At 45.0% G+C, this 27,379-nt stretch overlaps 2 protein-coding genes across 3 annotated transcripts in view; one reads left to right on the top strand and one right to left on the bottom strand.

Moving 5' to 3' along the window:
- The window catches only part of LOC135899502 (uncharacterized), a 530,261-nt gene extending 529,810 nt beyond the window's left edge, over positions 1-451 (bottom strand). The window contains exon 1 of the mRNA XM_070537571.1: positions 345-451. Within this exon, the coding sequence (XP_070393672.1) occupies positions 345-390 (46 nt within the window). The 5' untranslated portion in view covers positions 391-451. The remainder of the gene's footprint in view (positions 1-344) is intronic.
- The window catches only part of LOC135899515 (neural cell adhesion molecule 2-like), a 113,466-nt gene extending 89,691 nt beyond the window's left edge, over positions 1-23,775 (top strand). Inside the window, exons 6-14 of one of the 2 annotated variants that reach the window (XR_010563632.2) lie at positions 339-629; positions 5,332-5,625; positions 7,521-7,826; positions 14,127-14,255; positions 15,039-15,066; positions 16,605-16,708; positions 17,583-17,713; positions 21,902-22,244; positions 23,110-23,775. Coding sequence is in view for 1 of the 2 variants with exons in the window: in XM_065428788.1 (XP_065284860.1) it covers positions 339-629; positions 5,332-5,625; positions 7,521-7,826; positions 14,127-14,255; positions 15,039-15,066; positions 16,605-16,708; positions 17,583-17,713; positions 21,902-22,180 (1,562 nt within the window). In the remaining variant the exon portion in view is untranslated. Of the gene's footprint in view, positions 1-338; positions 630-5,331; positions 5,626-7,520; positions 7,827-14,126; positions 14,256-15,038; positions 15,067-16,604; positions 16,709-17,582; positions 17,714-21,901; positions 22,503-23,109 lie in introns of those variants that run through there. The other variant, XM_065428788.1, reaches the window with a different exon arrangement.
- Positions 23,776-27,379: the final 3,604 nt, after the last annotated feature.

The following is a 27,379-nucleotide window of genomic DNA, read 5'->3' as shown; positions in this document are numbered from 1 at the left end:
AAAAGAGTGAGGTGTAGGCTTCTGCTGAATAGCGAGCGTTTGAGAAAAAGGTGACTTCGCGCTCCGCTTGTGAACTCCACGGGCTGCGCACGACTTCAAAATTTGGCTGAGATCTCCACAGCAGCGTATGCTATCCGTGATCTGTGTTTTTTCATTAAGCCCGAGGGCTCATTCAGGAGCTCTTTAAGCAAGGTCTTGATTGACTTAGTGATTGGCCGATTGGCAACATGAATGCAGTGAGTGCGACATTCGACCAACACTGAGAAAGAAAACTGCAACGGCAGTGCACACCTTCCTGATTGCTTATATATATATTCGTATATTTTTCTTTTTTGCAGACAAACCTTTGGTATCATTGCGGTTAGGCCAAAACCTTAGGGAAGACGACATCCGCGAAGGCCGTGACGTGTACCTCGACTGTGACGTGGATGCCAACCCGCCGGCCAACGAAGTCACGTGGCTCTTCGAGGGGCAGGAAGTCACTACAAACACCAGCGCGGGCGTCATCGTGAGCAGCCAGTCGTTGGTGTTGCAGAAGGTGCACCGGTCGCGCCGCGGTCGGTACAAGTGCATCGCCATGAACCGTGAAGGCCACGGCACCAGCAACGTCTTCATGTTACGCATAAAATGTGAGTAGGCATAATATGTGCAACATTGAAGGGACGCCAAAGAAAAATTTTAAGTAGAGCTAAAAGGGCAAAGTATTTGTCTAGAAATATACCATCATTCTCTGTGAGCAGATTATCACTTTGCTGCGTAGAAAGTTGTAACTGAAGGTCATGCTTCTGCTCCTCAGTTTGAACTACCCGCACCGAAACGGATCACTTGAACTAACCTACACCTGACCTCTTCCTACGCCACTATGTGAATCAACCAGTAATGATGTCGCATGAGTGGTAGTATAGTCCACAATAGGTAGTGCCAGCCCGATATTTTCAGCTTAAACTGTCATGGACTCTTTCCAATAGTCCTCTTCGCTTGGTGAAGTTGTCCACCGCCGCCGCCGCTGGTGTCCATCGCAGCTATCGCCAGGCTGCTACACACTAAGGGGGATTGACCAAGAATTCGTTAGATTATCATGGAGAAGAGAAACTATAAAGAAGTATAATGTTCGGGAACTGCTGTAATTTGAAATTGACTGACACACATATGATATAACCATTACTTTTTTTCCGCGAAACTGCATATCGCTAGGGTTCCGTGTACTTTTGTTCTCCGTGATATAAAACTATTCTCACCAATGGCTCGTACCCCCGTTTGCATTCATACTCCCGTTCATACAGTGTATTTCGCTGCGCCCGTAAGGCAGAGGTTACAAGCACTCAGCAAAGTGAAGCGAACAGTGCTTAACTTCTTTTTAATCAAGCATACCACATACTGAACAGCATGTCGAGAAATGTCATCATCAATGGCCCATACCCCCGTCAGCAAGCAAAATATGCAATGACTTATAGTCCCATAAGGTTCATGCCTACTCACTTTGCGTGAGTTAGCTGCGATGACGCTACCCCTAATGTCGTTGTCGGTGATTTCAATATGGATGTGTCAGTACCGAAAAGGGAGCGGTTTACACGCTCCGTGTTGCCGACATATCCCTTGCGATGCCACAGCGATCTGGTTCAACCGGCCACCCAGCGACGTACGTGCATCGATTTGACATTATCAAAGAATATGACTGCAGGTGCGAGTGAGATAATGACCCCCAATCAAAACTATAAATGAGTGTTCGTCACGATGATCACCCATGAAATCAATAAATGAGTTCGTACCTTTTTTCAAAACTATGTGTCACCTCCGTGTTGTGTGCCAAACCGCTTCACTGGTCAACCAGCTTCACAGAGTGGAATAGCTGATGATTTTTTTTCTGTCTTTCTGGGCGCGAGGTACGTTGTATAGAACAGCGTTTTTTCTCCTAATTCTACAGCACCACTGCTTACAGTCATAAAACAAGTATGCTCTAACTTTTCTTCATTGGAAACCTTAGCGCGAGCAGCTTTCTTTGCGATTATTTACTGCGTAGGCGAGTGAGTGTGAGCAATGGAGACAGAGCCCTCGAGGGACGAGAACGTTGTAAGAAACGTGTAAGCTTTCAGCCCCCATTGAAGGGGCTAAACTTGGAAACCTGCGAGCGAGTTCTGGACGGTGTTTTAGCAGTAGCCATAAAAGTCCGCAAATGGAAGGGCAACCGCCTCTGCCCACTGAATAAACAAAGCCTTTTTCAGCCTTGTAAAACGAAGCTATTGAAGTTTATTCGGTTTGGTCACCCGTGCTAACTGCCTGCCTTCTACCCATTCTTAACGAATAGGCCAGAGTGCACCAACGTTGTAGCGGCTTGACAGTAAAGCGGTTATAACCCTGCCTGCTTTTCTGTCTGTGACACAGAAGTCAACATGCTTTTATTTTTACGGTTTAGTTGGTATTCCAATCCTCCCGCACTGCTCTATTTTTCCCGTTGCTGACAGTCTCTTCCCGAGCCCTACAAGTAATTGTCTCATGTTCTTTGCCACTCACGACACCAGGAAGTTGAACTAAGCAGTACTGTTAGCAATAACGGTATTATAATTGCAAACCGAACTAGCGCACTTTCTTGAAAACAACGGCCGAGCTTTAATTTCAAGAAAAACGAAAGAATAATTGTCAAAACTGCATTTTTATTGCGAGAGAAGTTACATGAACAGTCCCGGCGAATTCCTGCCGTCACCTTCCAAGGGCGATTACACCGTCAGCTCGCGCCCTGCGCTGAATGTGCGAGCGAAAGAGTGCGGAGGGAGCCGACGATCGGCGGCTCAACGTTGCCTGCGCGAAAGGGAGGAAAGGGAGGAGGGTGGGCAGAAAGTGGGCCTTCTCCGTCGAGCGCGAGGCACCCAATGTAGCGAGGTGCCGGTGGGAAGGAAGGTAGGGGACGGTGTTCTATTCCGGCTGCAACTGTGTATTGCTAGAGAGGTTTAGAATTGAGGACCCAAGACTCTGGTTCCCCAAGCCGCGTTGCGTAGGCTGCTCTTGGGTTTTGAGGAGATGCAGAGTTTGAGATTTGGGTTAAACGCAGACAGCGTTGGGTCGAGCGTTCAGGACGCCGCACTGGGGAAAATAAAAAGGGGCTTGAAAACACAAAAGAAGAAAAGTTTTTCTTACAAGTAACAACAAACAGAATGCACATTTGAGCAAGAAAGGGCAAACAATAAGATGTAACAAATGTAATTACTGTGTTAGTACTACAAGCTGAGTATGCTGTTTTAAGACCCGAGACGGCTTGGGGACCCAAGCTAGTTTTCGATTTTGGAATCTAGGGACTGCGCCAACGCAAGAACCCGAGACTGTCTTAGAATCTGCACATGCGCACTTGCGGCCCGCAATTTTCTTGCGTCCCCAAGCCGCTTGGTTCCCCAATTCTAAAGCTCTCTACTATGTGGTGGTTGCGCTCGGTCGCCTGGCCGTACCTTGCGAGCAATCTTCTTTGGGTTCAGAACCTAGGGGCATCGATGGCTCGTAGCTTTGCACGTGCTATGTGTTCTCGGTGTTCAGTTTGCGTTGAAGCGATAGACAGCACGAAGGTCACTTCGCTCGCTGCTGCTGCAGCGCTTACTCACGCCAGCGTGTTGACAGCGAGTGTACGTTCGCCGTCATCGAATGTGATGTGTTCATGTTTGCTGTGCGCGCTGACGCCATACTTGTTAATTTAGTTGGCAAGCGAATGTTTACAAGCTGCTACGGCCGATAAAAGCGCTATTCTTACTTCGTATGGATATCTTCTAATTTGCTATTGCAATCGGTGCTTCACCTTTCTGGCGAAACTCCGACATTTATTGCGTCAAAGCGGAATACTGAATCATTGCAAATCCTTCTCGGTAATACACCGAGGCAGATAGGTTCGTGCCGTCAGTGCTTGTTTTTTCTCTCTTTTTGATTAGATGTAAGAATAAGTCGGTGTCTCGTAGAGGCGCCCGCTACACATCTGCTCTGACGTACGGTGAAAAACAAGTAAACAAGTAATAACTTGCGAAAAATAAAGTCACACTGAATAAAAAAAATTAAAGCTCCGTTCCAGATTGTGAAGGCGGATGACCAGCGAAGTTGTATATACGAAAGCCCTCGTGGGTATCACTTCGCATGTAATACACGGTTTCATACTCTATGTTTGTTGTGCATGTTTTATTTAGTTGTAGCAGCTTTCACTCAGAAGCACACACATGTATACTTATTACTAAGCTGTGTACTCCGCCTCACACCCTTCGCTACAAGACCACCTCACGACGGTGGCGCCACGAACGTTACAATGGTCGCTTTGTGGTCACTATGATAAATGGCCAGCGGTTCGGCGACGACCACGCAGAGCAGATTCTTGGAAAATGTAAGACAATACACGTGCACATCATGGTCGCCGTCACTTTGATGTCCGTGTGACATTGCAGTCTGAACCACTCCAACATGAATGAAATTAGCCACGTGGCATCTGGTCGCGACACATCCATGTAGAAATCAGCCACTACGAGGACGGGCGTTTGGTCATCATCACCGATCCAGCAGAACGCATGACGCATGGCATTTCCAGTCTTGTTTAGAAGCGGCCGGTCGAACATACACGGTAGCGACTACCGTCCCGTTGGTAGTCGCAACTGGCGTCGTTCTCGTCGTTACTCGTATGCTCGCTGCTTCTCGAGCGTACGCACGACGCGCGGAAGCCGGCGACGGTTACACTCGGCGGCACGGGCGCACTCTTTCAACGCCACTGGGTCGGTGGCCCGATGGCGACGGTTGCAGTCCCGTCGCTGCTCGCGGCATTGTTGCTCGTACTCTTGCTGGTCCCCGGGAGTGTGCCCGACACGCGGCCATTTCATGCACCATCAGAGCGAAAATAACCTCCTCCCCCACAGACTTGTGGTTTCGCGGCAGCGCGCGCGATTTGCTGCGACAGTATAACTACGTCACGCACACGTGACCAATTGCGCACTTAGAAGCGAAAGAACCCGACTCTACCTCTCTATGCTCGTCACACTTCATAGAGGGCACCAGGGTTTCACTTTTATGACTCAAAATGCTTCAATACAAATTAGTTCTTCCACGGCCCTCTAAAGAGCAGTAGGGGTTTTCCTACATAAACGGACAAATCCCCTAGGCATATAGCTTCGCTGTAAAAGCACTTCAGGACGAGTTGTTTAAAACAGTTCACATGTATTCATTCACACAGCTACCGCGCCAGAACACAAGTCTAATCGAGTACATGTGACGTTTGTATTGCTATGTTACGTATGTAAAGCGGCAGATATGCAGTATAGTTAGAATTGTGTTCAGCCTACAGGGCTCTGTACACGGCCACATTGTCTTGCCCCACAGACGCGCCGGTGTGCAAGCCAGACCAAAGGCACATCTACGGAGTGTCACGTCATGAGTCGGTTTCCGTGCGCTGCGAGTTGGAGGCAGATCCGGCGGACGTGACATTCCACTGGCGCTTCAACAGCTCCTCCAGTGGCAAGCGCCTGGAGCTAGCCAGCTACAGCCACGCGTTGACGCGCAGCACGGCCCTCTACTCCCCTCTAAATGAGGATGACTTCGGCTTGCTGCTTTGCTGGGGCGCTAACGAGATCGGCAAGCAACAGACGCCCTGCAATTTCACCATCGTCCCCGCCGGTGAGTGCGCATGAATCAGAGGCGAGCTCGTGCTACATACTAGTTAGCTGCCGTGCCATCGCTCTGTTAAAATGTGATATTGCTCTTAAATCTGTTCCCAAGCAATGCCCCTCCACCTGCCTCTGTTCCTCACTCTCTAACTCTGAGTATCTCTCTATAGCTGCCTTCATCTCCTATGATTGACATAACCACGGCTGTAAGTGGCCTTCAGTTCACCATCCTTAGCGAAGAACAAACGCACGTTTCTACAGCATTTACTTAATCCTGGGCAAGGTTTGTGCTTCCTTTGTGCTGCCCGAAGCATTAAAAATTAAATTCGGTAATATCTCGGAGCATGAGGTGGCCTATGTAGACGCGGCGGGAGGTAGCGGCAGTTTTACGGTGGCAACGGCTGTCAGCGGCCGGGGTATTCCCGTGACTGCTGTCACTCTGCGCGGGCGCAACATAGAAGTTGCCGAGGAAATTGCGATCGCATTAGCTTGCGCTGGAACGGACGCGAAATTTGTGATCAGTGACAGCAAAACTGCCATACAAAATTTTAGCAAGGGAACGATCTCGCCCTTAGCGGCCAGAATCCTAGGCCAGAGAAAGCTAGATAGAAAAATTCAAATAATTTGGACTCCGGCGCATGAAGCCGTCCCCGGCAACGAGGCGGCCCACGAGCTGGCTCGAGATCTCTACCGCCGAGCCGCTACGGGGCCCCTCGATGACCGAGGGAGCGGAGAGCGCATGCTAAAATATGGGGAGATCACGCAGCATTATAGATTGGCTCGTAGACTGGTATCCCCGCCAGACCCAAAATTAAACAACAGACAAGCAGTCGCGTGGAGACGTCTACAAACTTATACATATCCGCACCCGGTTATGGCGAACCACATGTTCCCCGAGGCCAGGAGCGATAAATGTAATCTTTGTGGGGCGAGAGGGACCCTCGACCACATAATATGGGAATGTCCGTACTCTCCCGGGGGAACGCACAAAATAGATAGTAGAGACACCTGGGAGACCCTGCTGCGCAGCTCGGACCCTGAGCTCCAGCTCCGGCTCGTCCAACTGGCCGAAGAGGCTGCTGGGACCCAAGACCTCCCAGCCTGCATCTGAGGCGGCGGCACTCGCCCCCTGACCTGTGCGTCGGGGGGTGGGTAGATCACCTTTTTCCGTTGGACATTAAAGTTTATTCTATCTATCTATCTATCCTTTGTGCTGCGCATCGTGCGGCCGCGCGGGCCCTATCTTGAAAGCGATCTTCGGTGGCGCTCAAGGCGCATGGGTGAAGGAAGTCGTTCTACTCAGGCGGCTACTGAGTATGGCCTAGCCACGCGGGCCCTAACTTAAAAGAGATCTGCGAGGAGCACAGATTCGAGGTGCATGGAGGGCTCATACCTTCTCATCCCGCTTGTTCCCGTTAAATCGAGAAGCAGCACGAAGGCAATGCGCTCGCTGCTGCTGCCGCGCTTCCTCACACCAGCGTTTTGAGAGCTAGCATCCGTGGTCGTCGAGTGAGATGTTTTCATGTTTGCTTATGCGTGCGTGGGACCAGGCTTAATTCAGTTAGTAAGCGAATGTTTACAAGTTTACACGGCCGATAAAACTACTAACTTTACTTCGTATAAGTGTCTACAAATTTGCTATCGCAATCGACGCTTCGCCTTGCGGGACAAACTGCGACTTTCTTTAATACAGTGCCACGACAATATAGAATGTTTCTTTCTGCTATTTTCACCATTCATTTCTTCGATTTCCTCACGAAATTTCTGAGCATCACACAATTTCGAAACATACACTGTGATATAATACATTGGTTACGTACCTATTATTTTCTTTTAAGCAGTGCTGGCAGCCCGTCTTTTCTACTAGGACTCGTTTTATTGTAACCACACCCGCCATCTGCGCAGGCCCTCCAGAGCCGGTGAACAACTGCAGCCAGGTCAACGGCACCGAGGACTCGGTGTCGTTCGAGTGCTCCGAGGGTTTCTGGGATGGTGGCGTGGCACCCGTCACGTTCGTGGCTGAACTGCGTGAGGCCGACACTGATCGGCTGGTGGCCAACGCCTCGTCCATGTCTGGACCGGCGTTCAGCTTCAGCGGCCTCGAAGGAGGCTCCACTTTCCGAGTGTTCCTCTTCTCAGCCAACCCTAAGGGACACCGGTCGCCCGTGCACTTCGTCGTCAGCACATTGCGGCCCGCCGAGAAGCTTACCGGTTAGTGCATGCCCGGTTTACACTTTCACCTATTATGATATACATTTACATATTTGACGTATTATTGTGACGTATAGACAATCCGGTACTGATACTGGGTTTCTACGCTCGGAAAAACCAATGCGGAGAAGCTTTGCCGGAGGACAATTGCATATGCCGTGCTAACTCCCGGTTCCTCTTAAATACTTCGGTGGAACTAGTTCTCCTGTTTACTTTGACCCCAGAGCCAATGTTGAATTTCGGACGCTAAAGTCGAAAACCTTTGTGCTGGTTGGAACTGGTGACTTCTACGATCGGTCACAAAATTGATGTTGAAAGAAAAAAAAAAGAAGAATGAGTGGAGGTAGGTAATGCCACTTTACCACTAGTGCGCGTAAGCTTTCTCTTCCTCTCCACCTCTCCACCTCTCCAATGTCTTCCTCTCACAAACGGTGCACGGTGTTCTTTTACCAGTGCATCTGATTTCACCTTCGCAGCCTCTTCCCTTATGCACACTTTTCTGTCTTTGCGAGTTCCTCAATAAAATAATTGCGGCAGAATCCATCACACTATGAGTGTCGAAGTTAATGCGATTAGCACTGACGCAACTAGCGACAGACCATATTGCCAAATTATTCGTTTCTGTGCAGCTCAATGCTCCTGGTTCAATACACGCTCTGGTCCTATTATGCTACTTTCACTTCTTTCTGTGCAGTGGGCTAATCTTTATGGTGATTTTTCCCTTTTCTTTAGCTGACTGCTTAAATGTTCTGTTGCCGAGTTCGTTACATTTTTGCCTCTTGTTCTTGTCTACCCAGGGGCACACGCGCAGTCGCACACACCCAATAGCCGAAGTTGTTTGCTTCCTAGTTGTCTTTAGGGCACGTTCCCAGTGCCTCAAGTTGCCAAAAAAGGGAGAGAGAAACAGATGTTCATCATCAAAGAGGTTTGACACCTATGGACTTTGCTAAAAGTGCGTAAGGTTCCCAAAGATTGCTGTTCACAATAAAAAACTACAATTTCGGCGATGGTTCCAAAACAGCTGCAGGACGTAACAAGCTTTTGGCAATATCTGTCACAGCCGGAGACCTCCCCAACCCATTTCGATGATTCAAACAAACTTTTGTGATAGCTAGGAATCTTCACACACTGCTACGCGGGATAACAAATATGAAGCTATAATCGACTAGTCTCATAACTGCACCTGACTTTCTCTAGCGGTGGTAACCAAAACGCAGAATCCTTATTTTCCTACTGTAAAAGTAACCACTCTACAATTTGACTTATGGGAATTATTTCTTCCCTCTTTCGGGTTCCAGAAACTTCTCTAATGAAAGCTTCATGAAAGCTTGTATGCGTTTTTGCAGGCCAGACCATGGTACTTATTATTAGAAACCATAATAGGGCAGAAGAAACAGGGCGGAAGAGATTCAATAACGGTCTTGTTCTAGCTGCAATTTATTCATTGTGCGCTCGCCAATTTAACAACCTTAGCACGCCTTTCTTTACCTTTCTTTACGTAAAAGAAAGGCCTGCGTCAAAATGCAAGCGCCAGACCTCACTTTGTTTCCACCTTTGGCATATTGTATCCACATAAAAAGGAAACAGGAAAATACGTCTCCCATTGAAATGGTTGCTCCATTGTTCCTATACAGCGGTTCGAGGGACCAAAAGTAAGCGAGCCCGAGGGGCCACAGTTCTTACACACGGCCTCTCTCCCTAATTCCCTCCTCCTGATTTCCCGTACTATAGAAGCAGCCGAAGAGAAACGATCAGGGTAAAAATGCTTGGGGAACAAAAGAGGTTGAGACAAGGGCTGGAGACCGTACCATAAAAATAACACCATTATGCGCAAGGCACAAAAACCGCCGCTTCGACGTCTCCGCGAGGCAACCGTGTCCCTGTTTCTTCCCAGGAGGAAGTGAAGACCTCCATGCATAGTTAAGCGCCGTTGCCGCTGTCACTACGAACTCCTCCACAGCGATCTTCAGCGGCACCGGCAAACGTTTCGCACCCGGTCCACCACTTCACGTTCTTTCTCTCTTCCTTTCTTCCCCTCTTTTTATGTGATCCCTAGGGCGGGAATGAAAGAAAGGGAAAGTAAGGACGTGGCACCAAGGGGGTACCCCTTTGTCTACGTAATTTAACCTCATTTCAGTCACTTTTTTATCCTCCTACTGCCCTTTCACCATCCCGCCATCGCCACGTATGGCCTTCTGACTCCCCTAAATGATAATAAAAAAAACGGGATAAACCTTTCCGCCGTTCTTTATCCTTCAAACTGTGTCGTCACGGTATCTAAAAGGCGGGGGAGAGAAGGTAATCTGTGCGATAAGGTATCTGCCATGCAAATTCTACTTCTTTACTCCGTGGTGTCGTAAGGGGTAGAAGATAGGGAAAAGAGAGAGGACAAAGAGGCGCGCGACGATAAAGCGGTGCCTTCAAAGGCACGAGCGCAGCTCATTTCCATGTTTTCGCGGCAGTATAATTTTGCTACTTTGGCGCCAGCCCCAGAGCGCGCGGCCTGGCCTTGGTAAGCATGAACAGCTGTAGGAGGTGTCCCTCCATAGCCCGACTTTGCAGCCGCCGTTTATAGAAGCACGGCCGGGCTAGGAAGCCCATCTGCTTCACTCCGTTACTTCGCTCTCGCTATTCGCTAAAGGCAGCGTGGATCGGTGCCTTACTTCTCTAATTTTACTCTGTTGTCAACATTTTTCTTGCTTTTCGCATGCAATTGAGCCGCCATCTTCCATGCGCGGCTATTCCTGACTAATGACTGGTTTGGGATGCAGTCGGGATGTCTAACGCAACTAGCGACGTGCGCCGCTCCTGTAATCAGGCGTGTTACAAAACACGACCTCCTTATTTGCTTCTTCGTTGGAAGCCTAGGTCTCGCCTCAGCCTAGAGCGTCTGAAGGCGCCAATAGGGTTAGGGTGCCGTTTTCTTTCCTTCTTTATTTTTTATCCTTCATATTTTGTTCACTGCTCCGGTCGTTCGAAGCATGCTATTCATTTCACTTACTTAATGCTGGAAGTTTCAGCTGTTTTCCTTGTGCCAACTACCGAGCTATACTGTATCTTTCTGCGCATAAATGTTCTCATAAACAGGGAGAGAAAGAGAGAGAAAAAAAAGAGTTTTACCTGGTGTTACAAACGACCGTTTGTTTCCTAGAGTTGGGCTGGGAGATCAAACAAGACAAGATTCGTGCACGTAATCAATTATAACAATCATATTGTTGCGTGACCGAGTAGCACATGCTCGAGAAAAGCCTCATCATTGCAGAAACCAAATCGGGCCGCGGTGGCCTGTCTCTTACATTCTTATCCTGAGCCCGTGGCCGAGCGTTCGGTTTCCGGCCGCGTTACAAAGAGGCATGATAATGAGGGTGAGATGCAAGAGCAACATTTCGGTACAGGCTAAACAACTTCAAGGTGGTAATAATCAATCCAAAGCTTTTCGTTACACAGTCTCTTGTAACTTCAGTGCTGCTTCCTAAAAGTAAACACCATGAACTGTCATCGCGCTCTTCGAAATAGCAAGCGTCTTCGTTACAATTGCAAGTATGCACACTGTTCTCGTTTATGACGACGCATTCAAGTTGTGCACTAACGTGGTTTTAAATTATAACTGTCAAGGAAAGCATAAATGGCCTTTTTGTGAATAGACAAATTTTAAAGGATGTCCTGAAGATTTATAAGCGGATGCACAAAGCACGCCATGACTGCCAATGAAATACTTGCCCTGACATCCTTGATCAACGGCTATGTAAGCGCACATCTTCGTGTGCCGATGTTCTTGGAAATCACATGTTACTGGAATCGCTTGTTCGGATATGCTCACACGATCTCTGTAACCATTTGCAAGCGCCACCATATTAATTTTTTTTAATTCCGCAAATATCCAAAACAACATATTCTTCTGTGTATTTCAGGCTTTGAAGCACGGACTGAAAGAAACGATTGAGGGCTCTGTCGGGGAATGAAATAGAGCCTATTTGTTTTCAGTGTCCGCTCGCAGAATGGTTCCCCGTACTACTTTTTCTAAGTACGTCTGTATATTCATATTGTTTGTGTGGTTTATATCATAGCCTGACGGCAGAGCCGGTACTTACGGCCTCGCTTGTTTTTTTTTCCCCGCTCGGCTGAAATTGCAGCCCGGCAATCAATCAGAAGTCGTGACGGGACCAGTAAATCAACCGCTTTCGTAAACGGTCTTTCTTTTTCTCCTTCCGCGGCCTATGTGTTGCTGATATGGGTTGGAAAAGACGGGGCCAGGTTAAACATACTTTAATCTGATTCCATCAGCTTGAGGTTCACGCACCATCTAGTTAGATGGGGCGTGAAACGTCGTTTATTCTTACTCCAAGACAGCTGAAGCACAGCGAAATAATATATTACCTACTCCCTACAGATGAATGTTCTTCTCCTAAGCATTGGCTCGTCGCGTTGTAAATGTAGACGTAGATCCTTCGGATATAGTGCTCGCGTTATTGTTGTTGTCTTCGTCGTCATTACCGTTGTTGTTTATGCTCTATTATTTATTCGTGTAATTTACTATTTCGAGTACAGCAACAATGTCTTCCGTATTGCGTTCTTGCTTTTCTTCGGTACTTTAATTTGGCAAGTCAGTTCAACAGAAGCAGTTAAGTAATGCCTACGTTAACATCAGTGTGGGCCTCTTCCTTACACAGCAGACAGGATGTTGTTTTTTCGGTTAACCTTGACACCTTTGCCATCTCATTATCTATCTATCTATCTATCTATCTATCTATCTATCTATCTATCTATCTATCTATCTATCTATCTATCTATCTATCTATCTATCTATCTATCTATCTATCTATCTATCTATCTATCTATCTATCTATCTATCTATCTATCTATCTATCTATCTATCTATCTATCTATCTATCTATCTATCTATCTATCTATCTATCTATCTATCTATCTATCTATCTATCTATCTATCTATCTATCTATCTATCTATCTATCTATCTATCTATCTATCTATCTATCTATCTATCTATCTATCTATCTATCTATCTATCTATCTATCAGAGTGCACCTGCCATTTGTATATGTGAACTTCTTTATCAAACTTTCAAGGCTTCACACCACATCCCGATATGTGCGGCATGCGGAACTACGCCTGTTCTGAGAGGAGGCTAATAAAAACCTCTTGCGCTCGCTCCTGAATCTAACGTCCTCTAACGTGGCGTCTACAATAGCCCACTTTTTCGAACAGATGGAGTATGTAAACGCCATCAGACGTTTTATGTAGATGCACTTCGGACACTTATCTGGGTACATGCAAAAAAAAATATGTAAGCAAGGCATCGAAAAGGCAGCGGTTCCTCGCTAGGAACTGGAAAAAATCTCTTTCATTAAAATTTACGGTACTCTCAGTGTCCAGAACACGCAGAAATTTCGTGTAACGACTGGCTCACGAGATGTTTGCGCTATTGCACCGCACCAGTACACTCCGTATTCGTCACCCCCCCCCCCCCTTCATATGGCACATAGAACACCTCATACCCTCAAGCAGCAGGTAACTATGAAGAGCACCTACGAAAAATGCACGTTTCTCGCTCAGACCATGCCACGCTCGGCTCATCAGCATCAATGTGCTAGAACGTTAGATCTCAGCGCTTTTATTTTTTTTAAATCTCTTGTTCCTTGCCCTACTTTTCTTCATGATTCTGCCTTACTAAACAGGACTCATTTCAAGCAGTGGTTTCAAACAGTTTTGGTTTTCGTGACCTTACGTAAAAGCATGATAGCACGAAAAGAACCCCGCTAATTGTAAGTAACCTGGCCTCGTAGCTCTTGAATTAGGGAAAATGAAATCTGGCGTTCCTTATATTTGCTAAAATAACACATGGCAATATGCTGCATCTCCGCAAATCGTCTAATGAAGGCAGAATAAAAATCCGTACTTTCATCTTGAACGGAATCATGCGAATAGACAGCGATGCGAACTAGGAAATGGAATGGAATTTTTTAATAAGCACGGGCCAGGAGATTACAAATAATAATAATAATAATAATAATAATAATAATAATAATAATAATAATAATAATAATAATAATAATAATAACTTCTTTATTTCCATCAGTGATGGAGGAGACTGCGGGTAAAAGTCGCTTTGGGCAAGCGACTTGACTAGAGCCCGCAGAACTAGAACGCGCGTCTGGGTTGAGGGATTTAGTTATGGGTTCATACTTTTGATGTACTGCAGTAATTTTATCAATATTTAAAGCCTTGCTTTTGTATCTGAGTTTGCAGCGTTCTTCTTGTCTTTGTTTGGTTTTCTTTTCAGCTGGAAGCCGTGGTATGATCACCGCCTGGCCCATTATCGGCGCGCTACTTGGCCTCATTGTGACATTGCTGATCGCGGCACTAGTGATCGTCGTCTATGTCAAACACAAATACCTGAAGAGGAAGCGAGGTTTGTGTTAACGCGTTTCACGTTCATTATCTGTAGATGAAAAATATTCAGTTGAGAAAAAACATCGTTAGAAAACTTGAGAGATCGTGTGCGACAGTCGTCTCAGACTTTCGGAGTTTTCAAAGAACTCAGCTACAGCTCTAAGTTGAAAGACACGATCGTTTAAAAAAACAAAGTTGTTTAATATTATTGTTTGGATTCGTTTCTCAACTTCATATACTCAGGCCTCGTGATTCCGTACACACATTCGTCCTGATTTATCTATTTATTTTGTTTAGCACTGAGCACGAAAGTTTAAACTGCACATATTTTTTGTTAAGGCTTTCCTCAACCCGTTTGTGACGGTCTGCAGAGATCTGAACAGCTGCCCTTTGAAAAAACATTTTGCGAAGTCGCATTTCACACTTGCCAATTTCGGCATGGAAACAACTTGCCATTCATATTTACCACAATGACCAAAGCTCAGGCTGCTCCAGCTATCCTAAACCCCACGTGCTGTGTATTCCCGACGCATTCCTTCCTGCTCGCAACTCGAATTGACAAATGTTTAGCTTCTCTTTATTCATTGTCATTGTCGATAGGTTTCATCTTACGCCTCCATTTTATCCGCTTCCGCAAAGCATTAATTCCTGGCTTAGGAGTGTTCGCTCTGGCGAGGCCCTAATTGTACCACTGGTGCATCGTTATGCCGCAATTCATGTTCAATTACTGGCTCACGTAAGAGATTAGGCAGAGATGTTTATTCATGTGTGCTCCTTTCCCCTTTCTGCCTTCTCCTATCAGACACGTACAGTGAACCTGGCGATGAAAAGTAAGTAGCCGGATCAACTTGCTTGCTTTCTTTAGAGCAGTCTACTCAATAGTCGATTGTATGTATACACCGAATGACTCTTATCAAAATTGTGCCCGTTCGAAATTAGTTTTACATTGCATAACTAGGTTCAACACGGATTTCGTGTAGCTTGTTCTGTTTGATTAAGGCGGCTTCAGGACTTTTATATATATATATATATATATATATATATATATATATATATATATATATATATATATATATATATATATATATAAACGAGAAGAAAGGGGGTTAACCGAGGGACCCGACATTTATTAGTCATATAATGAGAAGCCAACAAACACTGACACCAAGTACAACATAGGGGAAATTGCAAGTGCTTAATAAATGAAATAAAGTAATGATAAATAATGGAAATTAAAGTGGATGAAAAAACAACTAGCCGCAGGTGGGAACCGAACCCACAACCTTCGCATGTCGCGTGCGATGCTCTACCAATTGAGCTACCGCGGCGGCGTTTCCCCATCCACTTTCTTGGGTATTTATGTGTACTAGTAGAACCCTGGGAGTGTTAGCCAGCGCCCCCACTCACAGGCCTTGGCGGCGGACGTGGAACGTCTTTTTTGCCGCAGGCGTCACGAGAACGTGATCTTTTTCATCCACTTTAATTTCCATTAATTTATCATTACTTTATTTCATTTATTAAGCACTTGCAATTTCCCCTATGTTGTACTTGGTGTCAGTGTTTGTTGGCTTCTCATTATATGACTATATATATATATATATATATATATATATATATATATATATATATATATATATATATATATATATATAAGGAGATGTTGACGCCCAATTTATTTATTTATTTATTTATTTCGTGTACCCTCAGGGCCAGGGGCATTAACGAGGGGAGTGGTTACATCAAATACAGAAAAAAAGTACAGTGCAGCAAAATGGTTATTAGTACAGAAATAGATGGCTCTCGGTTATGCAATGTTATCTGAGTGTTCTTGAAGTGCTGGTTATTAAAATGAAATACGGTGCATGCAGTGCAGTAATACAGTGTTCCGGTAATACAAAAACAGTGATACAATTAAGGCCGTAGCTACTCCTTATCTCTTGAATGTTTACTTTTGGCTTGTTTTTGTTTTTGTTTTTCTAGAAATTGCGTGTAGGAACAAGATATTGCTTTAAACTTAGAATATTGCGAGAAACAGCGTCGCTGACTCTCATAAATGGACAATGAAGCGCTGCCTTATTCTTTCCTACTTTGGGCGCAACCTGGCTGATTTATCTATTTATACGTACCTGAATAAAGGCTCGATAAAGCGACCATCAGAATCCAACAACGTACCTATTTCAACACCAATACAACAACGTGGACGTATTAAGGCAGTTTTTATTGAGCTTAATGAGAACGGTGCATGCCAAATTTAGACTCGCATGCATGCGATACGATGCTGCAAAAGCTACAATGAATACTTCTGCTAACTGTGTGACTTGCGTCAATAAACTGATAATAAACTACGGCAAATAAAATTATTTTTAAGATCCAACACGCTTCTAAAGAAAGATGCTGACGAGTTTGCGGATGTTGAAGAGAAGGGACCCGACATTATACCAGACACGCCGCTCTGCCAAGTTACTTACAAATGTAAGTATTTATTTGTTGTACCAAATAGTAAGTAATTCAGCATTTTATTCACACATTACCTTGCTCGGAGACGTTGTACGCGGACGACTGCAGTTAGGGGCGCTGTCAGCTTGCTCGTGAGGTTCTTTACAAAACTCCTTATTTTATGAGTTCTGGGGGTTGACTGATTGAATAAATAACTAAAGAATATTTAAAGCTAATTGATTGATTGATTGATTGATTGATTGATTGATTGATTGATTGATTGATTGATTGATTGATTGATTGATTGATTGATTGATTGATTGATTTGTTGTTGGTCTCCTCCGTGCTCTCCAACTTTTCCAATAAATGCTTGAATAGTTACGCGCTAGCTGAGGGTTTGTTCTTATGCGCTCGCTTTTATTGTTGGCACAATCTATCAGGCATAAAAGAAAGAAAGTTGGAAATGAGCCTTACTTACGCCCAGTTTCATGGCGACCCTTCGTTTTCCATCTACAATATTGCAAATCAAGGCGTTTTATAAAATTTTCAATATAGTGTGAACACGAAGGCAAATATTTTGCTGGAGTATGACATGGTTAACATTACTGAAAACGTGAAGTCTAGCGTGTAATCAAGAACTCATCGAGCAACAATACCACTCACGTCGACGCGTCCGGCATGTATATGGCTTAAAAGTAGGCAAAAAAAACGTAGCCGAATTATGCGCCTGGATAACTCGCCAGAATCCCAAGGTTTTGTCCTGAACACGTATCCCGAATATGAAAACTCTGTTCATTGCGTAAAAGAAGTGTAAGAGTGCTCCTTGATGTGGTCTTTCAGGCACCCTTAAGGAGGTTTTTTGAACATCCAGCTGCCATTCTGAGCTGGCGACTTTGCGTTTCCCTTTCAGCGTATGGTTGCGATCAAGACGAAAAAGTAGAGTACGCAAAGGAGCCTCTAACAAGCTACTACACTCTTCCTGCTTCGACAAGGAAGGCTGGCGCAACCGAGTTTTCATGGAGAAACCACTGTACAAATAACGTAAGACATCCTGCATAATTTCTCAGAGTTGGCATGTTTATCGATTTCTTCTTGAGCTGAAAGCGCAGCTGGACAACCTGATGGGGCCGTGTGCATGATTGGAAAAAGTTCTCCCTTTTTTAGTTTTCTCTTGCTGATTTGTGCGTAGACTTTCTGGGCTTGATCAATTAATCTATTGGAACTTGAAGGCAACAACTTTAAAGACAGGAGCGAAACTAGAGTAGACAAGCATTTGGTCCCGTTTTCAGCGCTGGTAACCTTCAAATTTTGAAATGCACCAACCTGTTCGAATCAATGCACTTCTGCAGTTCCATTTATCTTGTTCTTCATATCAACGGGCCATGCACCAAAAAAGGTCAGAATGTCTGTTTCAATTAAATTTAATTAAGCTGAACTGATAGTAGGGCGAGTTGGTACGAATTCATAGAGAACTATTTAGTGTTTTGTCGATTGTGCGCGCTAAATATTTATCTATAAATTTAATTCAGTTTATTTCGTTCTGATTTAAGTACGAGGAGCAATAACTGAAGGCCATGTGAACTGACGAGGCTCTTAATTGCTGCTGTTTACGTTCGGCATACAGGCACATTTCACATTTGATGCAGGTATGTTTACAAGCATTATTCGCACATTATGCGCAGATTGTGAGCACTACAGTTTAAAATATACACGCACGTTTAACCATGTTTTAAGTAGTTCGCATGCGAAGAAGTGCAGCGACGATCTGCACTGCTTACTTCAGTGCCAAGCATATGCTCTACCGGCAAAATGCGCTTCTTTGTTCATATTTAAAAAAATAGCCATCTCTATAGGAAAGTAGCCCAAGAATTTCAAATAATTTGCTCACAAAAATTTTTGAGTAGTTATCAAAATTGACACATGCAAGGCTGTGGTTTGTAGACGAAGGATGGCGTGGAACATTCGTGGTTAATTTTAGCGAGTTGTTCATGCTTATAGTATAAAACACACGAACAATGGTACTTAACGCAGCAATATGTCTTTGTCGCCCAATATTTTACGTGATTTGTTTGTAAAATTCATCCCTACATTTTGGATGAAAGGGCAGCAGACGTAGTTCAACAGGAACACTTTTTTTATGCTTGATCTCGCCAAATATGTGCAGTGCAGCCGATGCTAAGGATCGGTTAAGCCAATCATGTACACCCGGCCCCAAAATTTTACGGGCCACTGAATCTGAGAGAAGGCTTAATATTTTACCAGCCTCACAACAGTGCCTGGTGTTCGCATTTCCAACCGCTTCTAGTGTATATGCGAACAACACAGCGATGCACTCTTTTACTGGCTACCTTTACAGGCTGCTCAGAAATTTGACATTTTAAGATCTCCCGTGGTTCGTAAAATTTTGTGGCCTTGTGCACGAGGGTTGACCGCGTCTTCCAGAAGATGGAGGGGGAATCGTTCGTTATTCGCTACTAAACCTACCACCACGCCTCCATTCAGTCGGCGTCGAAGGGAGGATGATAGAAACAGATAATGGAGTAGCCGTTCTTCTAGTTATCTTTTCAGGTTCGCTGAAGTGACCCGTAGCTTTCACTGTTACCCACGGAGCTGGTGAGACGGAACATAGTTCTATTTCATCAGTATCACTTCTACGTTCTTCAAGGACTACATTACACGCCCGGAGCGCAGATATCGCGTCGTAATTGAATCGGTGGGGCCGAAATACTTACGTCAGGAAATAACATGCAAAATTTTCGCGTAGGTTAGAGCAAATGTGGGAGCTGCCGCGACTACTTGTTCGAAACATAAAAAGTATGCTCACTGGAGAGCTTCATGAAGCGCCACGCAGTACGTGTTCTGACACTGTTAGCCTTGCTGCCCTGACGTGCATGTGAAAAGCTGGTGAGGAAACAGACTACCTTCACTAAATAATAAATGTCGAGCAGAAACGCGGACATAGTTCATCAAGAAGGTATTTCCATTTCGCAACAGTGCACTTGTTCATTTCGCACAGTAGATGGCGGCATAAGCGAACTCATTTACCCCTTTTACGAGGCCATGTAGTTAGTTAGTTGGTTGGTTGGTTAGTTAGTTAGTTAGTTGGTTGGTTGGTTGGTTGGTTGGTTAGTTAGTTAGTTAGCTGGTTTGTCAGTTAGCAAGTTAGTTAGTTAGTTAGTTAGTTAGTTAGTTAGTTAGTTACTTAGTTAGTTAGTTAGTTAGTTAGTTAGTTAGTTAGTTAGTTAGTTAGTTAGTTAGTTAGTTAGTTAGTTAGTTAGTTAGTTAGTTAGTTAGTTAGTTAGTTAGTTAGTTAGTTAGTTAGTTAGTTAGTTAGTTAGTTAGTTGCAATTACCTTCTTTTATCTTGACGTTCCCATACGCTTCGCCCAATAGATTATGTTACAACGACAAAGCTAGCTTCGCAAGGTTTACAGGTATGTGCATTATATCTATACATATACAGAGGCAAGCGTGTACCGCCAACTAATTCGTCAGTTTGTGGGATGGCTGTCCTTGCCAAAGAAAAAAACGGTCCCCCTTTTTTAAAGGCTTTTGTATGGCCTCTTTTGCTTAATACACCGTCAGGCTTTCGTGACATGATGTATATAAGGTGTGCCCAGAGAAACATACGCAAAGACCTATAAAAAATAATCCTTTTTATTCAGAAGCCGCAGTACAAAGGGAGAAGAGGTCAATTTTTAATATTTCGTCCCGAGAAATCTGTTGCTCACAGTGAATGCCACTCGTGCAGCGATTTCTCACTGTACCTCTGCATTGTGCTTTCCCATTCGTGATGCAATCACCATGAAGTTGCTCAACAACGTAAAGGAAGCTGGCCTGTAAAGGCAGACATATAGGGGGAGGGGGGGTACCAATGCCGTAGAGTTGCAAGCCGCAGTTTGGCCACCCCTGCTATATATCAATGAAAAGATAAAGAAATGTACGTTGCGTACATATATTTTACAAACACACCTTAGCAAGCAATACGTAATATATATTGTTAAAACTAATTTGCTGTAAAGTCTCGGAAATGTATTGCGTTATGCTGATAACTTCAAAAAAAAATAATGATAGAAAGTCTGCAATAAACAAGTGGATATAACTTCCATATTATAGAGCCATGAAAGCTTCAATGTTTTGATTCCGTAATCTGTGCTACTAAAGAATGGTCGGTTCTAGCGGAAAGCGAAATACATTATACTCAATTATAGATGGCGCAGTAGGTCTGTCAGGCCACCGGCAGCCTTGAAATCAAGTGCGGGGCTCGTGAGTTGTCCGTGGTCCAGATTCAATGGCCATGATAAGAAAAGGGTGCGGGTCTCTCAAAGTTCTCTAAAATGATTCAATGGGAGGCTATTTACGTTCCAGCTAGTGCTTCAAAAATAAAAAAGGCACACGGCCAGTCTGTGGTGCATGACGGGAACTAGCTAGCGCTTAAATTAAAAGTGCCTTCATTTGAAGACAGCAGCTGAAACACCGTATGGACGGAGGCACAGATTCATCCGTTGTCGCTTAGCACTGGCACATGACGAGTTAGATGGTGCTATCCCATGGTCGCACAGAGTAGCTAAATCTACAGGTAAGGCGTACACGTTAACTAGCCGCGTGCTGATTACCTGCCCGTGAGAAAGGCCTCGGTACCGGTAAAATAGGTCGTACGAGCACAGGTGCACAAATATACCTGTAAAACTGACGTTGCAGGTTAAGAGTGTTACCAAGGGGCCTAACTTTCTTTTCCAAGCCGGTTCGATGCGTTTCGCGATAACTAGACAATGACTTTTGTGGATTATTTCTCTTCCGCTCTTATTCTACGCCTCATAACAGCAGCCTATTTTGCCGATTGCACAAGTCAAATATTACTAAGTCCCAGGGGTAATCACGAGAATGAAAGTAACTGAAATTGAATTGTCATACTAGTCTGACCCAGCTCTCTCGTTATACTACTATTCACGTCTTTTTTATTACTGTTATACTCTAATAAATATATTATCATGAGAAGCCAACACACAAAGACACCAAGGACAACGTGGGGCAAATTACTTGTACTTACTTATTGAAATAAATAAATAATAAATTGGTGGCAATAATGATCAATGCAAAAGCAACTTCCCGCAGGCGGGGAACGATCCCACGTCTTCGCATTAGGCGTGGGAGGCTCTTACCAGTAAATATAAGGAATAGTAGATATAGGAAAAATAGACACCCTGCACGGGCCAACTGCCGTTCGCAGGAGGACCAGCCGTTGGAAGCAGTGGGTGCGGAACTGCCATTTCCAGCCGCTGCACGCCGACTGGGTCACGTGGGTTCCACTTCGAGCTTGCCTCGGCCGCAGCGATTCTACCTGGACCAGCTTTCCCCGGACGGCAGCGGCGCAACCCACGTTGATTTTGTGCGCAGCGGCGTGCTGAGACCACTGGCATCGGCGCACAGACTGCCGCGTCGCTCCCGCAGCAACTTGGAGGAGTTCGGGCCTGTGCTCTCCAACGACTCGCTCGAGAGCACAGTCTGAAAGGGAGGGCGGAGTGTCCGCAGTGTCTTCAGCCCCGGCTCCCCGAGGGTGCCGAAAGAGTCGAGTACGATAGTTGTTTGAGACTTGCCCACTGTCGCTCTTCGCAACCACTCTGACTGTTAGGAAGGCAACAATTTCGGAAATGTGCTAATTAGGCGGAATAACGATGAGGGAAGCGAAAACCTCAGAAAAGAGAAAGAGAATGGGGCCAGCGGCAAACATGTAACCGTACTTAGTAAAGCGTCTATTTCCACAAGAAGAAACAAAAAGGAGAATAAATTGAATGAAGAGAAAATTGAAATAATTGAAGAAAATGAAGATGTAGGCTCGTAAGCGTATCCTTCCTGTTACTGTATTGATATTTCTTCTTTAATTTTACGTTTATGTCAGCGTGCTTTTAGGCCTCTCTTTTCCAATGTGACAGAATGACGCAAAGCGCTTGCTCGCGCTTTGGTTTTAACTTTTAAGGTTATTTTATACCAGAATGACTTCTTCTGGACAAACTTTCCTAACTGACTTACGCGCTTTCGTGGTTAGATTTTTTTAAGCCTAAGTACTGACATTTGACAAACTCCTATTTTACCATGGAATTTCGTCAAACTGACTGTCAGTATAGCAAATCCTAAAATATAGACACTGAAAGGTGGTGTGCTTTTTCACGCGGTTAAGTTTTCTATTAGTGGCGCACTTGTTCTTAAGTTATTGACTCGAGAATAAAGGCGGTGACTCAGACCAAATCGCTCAATACGCTATCCTTATGCAAGAATGAAACTTTATTTATTGCGTGCTTGTCTTCTACTATTTCGCTCGGTGAACAAACACATCTCTAAATACGCGCCAGGGCACAATGTTTCTTGCATGTAACTATACAAAACTACTACGCGTTTAAAAAATGTCTTCGGTTCCTACAGAATTTTCTGTTCTTGCAGGAAACCAAGATTCTCCGAAGAATGTGCCTGTGCCAAGTGTACTCATACCAGGACGAAACAATGTGACGTCCCACACCACTGCTGTAGAAATGAGCATGAACAAATGTGGCTGGTTTTTCGCTTAGCGAAAACATCAGGCAGTGTCGTGAAATGTGATTGTTTAGCGCTCTCAGGCACCGTGTGGATTAGACTGCGCCATCCCAACGTGCTTCCCTACGATTCCTTCTTCAATGAGTGACGAGTACAGACGAAGTTCAAGCAGCGCCCACTTTCTCCATCAAGTTTGTGTCTCCTGTAAGAAAACATCGTATGTGCTCAGATCGTCGTGATCGCTGTTCTTATTTTTGTTTCCCTGAAAAGAACAAGGTGGACTTGAATCCCTTGGAACTTTCCGCACAAGCAGAAGCCTACAACGGGATTGTTCAGCATGGGACTGAAGGCAGCGCGTAAGTGTGTCACTACTCCCCCAATTTAAGCCTCCGAGTAAAAGCTGTTAACCATGGTTACCTGACCATGTGGAAGAGTCGCCGAGACGTAATCAACCTGTCGTTGCCACGTGAACTGCAGCGCTCACCTGTTCGAGTGCAACCCAGATCTTCGGTGTTATTCGAGTACTCCCAGCAAGTGCCGCATCGTGACACACCTAACACGATGTCTCTCGAGTGCTTTACCTCGTGCGGAAAAGTTACAGTGGTGAATAAAGTGATTTTATAACTTTTGGCACTGAGCCTAAATGAAAGTGTACCCTGATGACTGACTACGTACTTTTTCACCCCCCGCCCCGTCTCCCCCTTCTCCCTTCTCCATCTTCATTACTGTTGTTATATTTTTCATCACGTAACCATTAAAAGCACGGATTGAGGAAGAGAAGCGGGCTCACAGTTGTCTCCGCAAAGGCACACAATTGCCACCCACTTGAAGAGAGCGAGCGGCTTGAGCACTTGAGCGAAATGCTCAAGCTCAAGCACGACTTTATGTTAGAACGCATCAGTGCGAAAGGCTTCAGCCCTTGTTGGAATGCCCAACTTTCAACAATTGACGCTCTGTGCGGCGAATCAATCTCTAGTGGCTCGACCTCACTCAAACTGAGCTCAATGGGAGAAAAAGTTCAAAGTGACTTAAAGATAGCAATGTTAATCAGAGGATATTTCTCGTTAGCTACCCTGTACTGGGGAAGGCGGAAATCGGTATTAAAAGATGAGTGAAGAAGAAGGAACGAAATTATTTAGTTCCCAACTGTCGTGCTTCAACTCAATACGAGGCTGATAAACCTATACTAGAATTATCCCCACCCGCCGCGGTTGCTCAGTGGCTATGGTGTTGGGCTGCTGAGCACGAGGTCGCGGGATCGAATCCCGGCCACGGCGGCCGCATTGCGATGGGGGCGAAATGCGAAAACACCCGTGTGCTTAGATTTAGGTGCACGTTAAAGAACCCCAGGTGGTCAAAATTTCCGGAGTCCTCCACTACGGCGTCCCTCATAATCAGAAAGTGGTTTTGGCACGTGAAACCCCAAATATTATTATTATTATTAGAATTATCCCCGACCACCGAACTAGACTCTCGTCTGTAGTACTAGTACTGTGTGTGTGATGGGGTGTGTTGTGGTGTGCCTTCCTAATCCTATCGCCTTTTCTAACTGCCTTGAAAAGGACTTTTCGGCAATGCCGTCAGAATGAATATATATTTCCGTTTTACCAAAAACCTTCCCTGAAAATCGAGTCACGAACTAATTTTTTTAAAATTAAATTATGGGCTTTTACGTGCCAGAACCACTTTCTGATTATGAGGCGCGCCGTAGTGGGGGACTCCGGAAATTTCGACCACCTGGGGTTCTTTAAGGTGCACCTAAATCTAAGTACACGGGTGTTTTCGCATTTCGCCCCCATTGAAATGCGGCCGCCGTGGCCGGGATTCAATCCCGCGACCTCGTGCTCAGCAGCCCAACACCATAGCCACGAGCTAATTCTGAAAACATCAATTGCGTATTCGAACAGTTTGATGAGAAAATGAAGCCAACGTGTACAGTATTGTATGGCGTGCTGAGATTTATGACCAACTGTGGCATAAATACGACTGCAACGTGCAGTAAATTTGTAACTAATCCTTCCAAAACGACCACTTATCTGATTAACCTTTTTTGTAGGTTCGGTGGTTTTACAAGTGTGATGCAGTTTAAAAAATTGGTTAAACACTTTTGTAGCATTTACGATCCCGATCCTACGGCTGTGTTTGTGAGACGAGTAAAAGGAATGAAGCAGGGCGAGGAAGGGGCTGATTGCTACTAGACAAATGCGTTAATAATGCAAATAAATTGGAAGCTTCCAAGTATACCTGCTGAAAGGATCGCGCAATGCAGGTCCATGAAGAACGTGAGTGCTGCCAAGACCCAGTTGTGCCAAACTTAGAGAGAAGCTTGTTCTCTTCCGTAATCTGGAACCCTCCAGAAACGTTTCGTTCGCTAGTTTTAGATTATTTAGCAATCTTAGCACGCTGAATCTGTAACAAAACAAAAAATGATTACAATCGCTTAATGTTCAGTTATTGTTCCTGGTATAATGATTTCCTTTACCTATGGAGGAACCTTGAAGCAACAAAACCGACTCACTGCTATTTTTTTAGTTACTCAGAATAGTGAAAGCCCACAATTTATTAGGTGTAAACTGTTTGTTTAAAATCCCAACACTTCACATTGGGTTATGAGGGAGACTTGTATACGTCAAGGCCCTGACGAAGAGAAGTCTTGTTGAAGTGTTGGCTTCAGAAACAGAAAAAGCAGTAAAGCACGAGGAATAAAGTTGCTACTGCTGTGCCGCACATACTGTTTCCATGTACTGCTTGCTAGTGTAGTACGCGTCGGACAGCGCGTGTCTGTTTGTTGTTCCCTGAAAACTGCATGATTCTTTAGATGGCAGGGAAGGCTATTAGAGGGGGCTATGAATTTCGGAAATTTTTGAAAGACAAAGCCGTGTTTTCTTTCTTTTTTCGATTGACATTGAGGCTTCTTAACAACCTGCATTCATCTTCACGGTCGTCTAGCGTGCCTTGTTTGCGCTACACATCCAGCAATACTGCACCAACTAGACAAGCAGTCGGTCCTTTCGAGCTCAAGATTATCAAGAATTCGGAAGCCCGTAACTGCTGCATGCTGTAATAAAATAAGGAACTCGAATAACCAGAGGAGTCTGAAAAAATCTTTCATTGTATTGGTTGTACTTCCCAATTCAGTGGTAGTCATACAGGAAGCCTACAAACACGTATTGAATGGAAGCGTTTCAGTTATTCTAAAATGAAGCGTTCCTATAGAATCGAGTAATTTCACAGCGCGCCTATAGTACTTGACACAACCATGGGTGGAAAGCAAATCTTGGCGTACATATCCGATGTCCAGCACCCGCTCTAACTCATTTCCTGTCAACTTTCACATAGCGCGTTGATGAAGGAGTCTGGCTACAGTTATCTTCCGTTTGCTCAACTCGCGAAACTCGTGGCGCGTTTCGTGCTGCCTTGTTTCCTCTTGCCTAATGGAAAGCGGGCCCATCGATTTCGTTCCACAGTTTCTGCCACAGAGGAGGAACGCGAACAAAGCGCTGGCAGCAGCGGTCGCTGTTCGAGTGCGCGATAACGTCGTCCTGAGTCCCTCTATCACCTTTGTTCCCTGGTGGGCCTTCCTCGATTTGCTACAATTAGAGTACCTCACGACATGTTCCAACGCTTGTTTTCGGTGTTACATGCCAGAACCTGCATGAACGTTATAAGGGACGCCCTACCGGATGGCTCCGGATTAAGTTTTACAACCCGGTGTCCTTTGGTGTGCACGTACGTGCACGTACGCGAGCGTTTCTGCATCTCACCCCCATTAAAATGCAGCCGCCGTGGCAGGGGCTCGATCCTGCGACCTTTGGCCAAGCACAGCAATCTACTAACTGCTGAGCCACCACCGCCGGATAACAAGCCAAGTTTTATCATTTTTTGGCAGCGTTACGTATAATAAATCAACTATCTATGTATTTAAAGCTACTGCACAAGACTTGTCATTGCGCATCAGCATCATCTGCATCGTTAGTGGCGCCACTCACTCAAGAGACGTTCAGAAAAAAAGTTTAGCACGTTTAACGTTTCGTGGTACGCCTTTGAAGCACCCCCCCCCCCCCTCCCCCACCAAATTCCATCCCCTTAAAAGCACCTGCAACAACGACAATACAAGACAACTTTGGCAGTTGTGGCTTGTTTTTATACAAGATGGAGACAGCGCTAATAAATAACAGAT

This window comes from Dermacentor albipictus, chromosome 4 (assembly GCF_038994185.2).
Source record: "Dermacentor albipictus isolate Rhodes 1998 colony chromosome 4, USDA_Dalb.pri_finalv2, whole genome shotgun sequence".
In the NCBI taxonomy this organism is placed as follows: Eukaryota; Metazoa; Arthropoda; class Arachnida; order Ixodida; family Ixodidae; genus Dermacentor; species Dermacentor albipictus.
The sequence above is the reverse complement of the archived record's forward strand: the minus strand, read 5'-3'. Positions and strand labels throughout refer to the sequence as shown.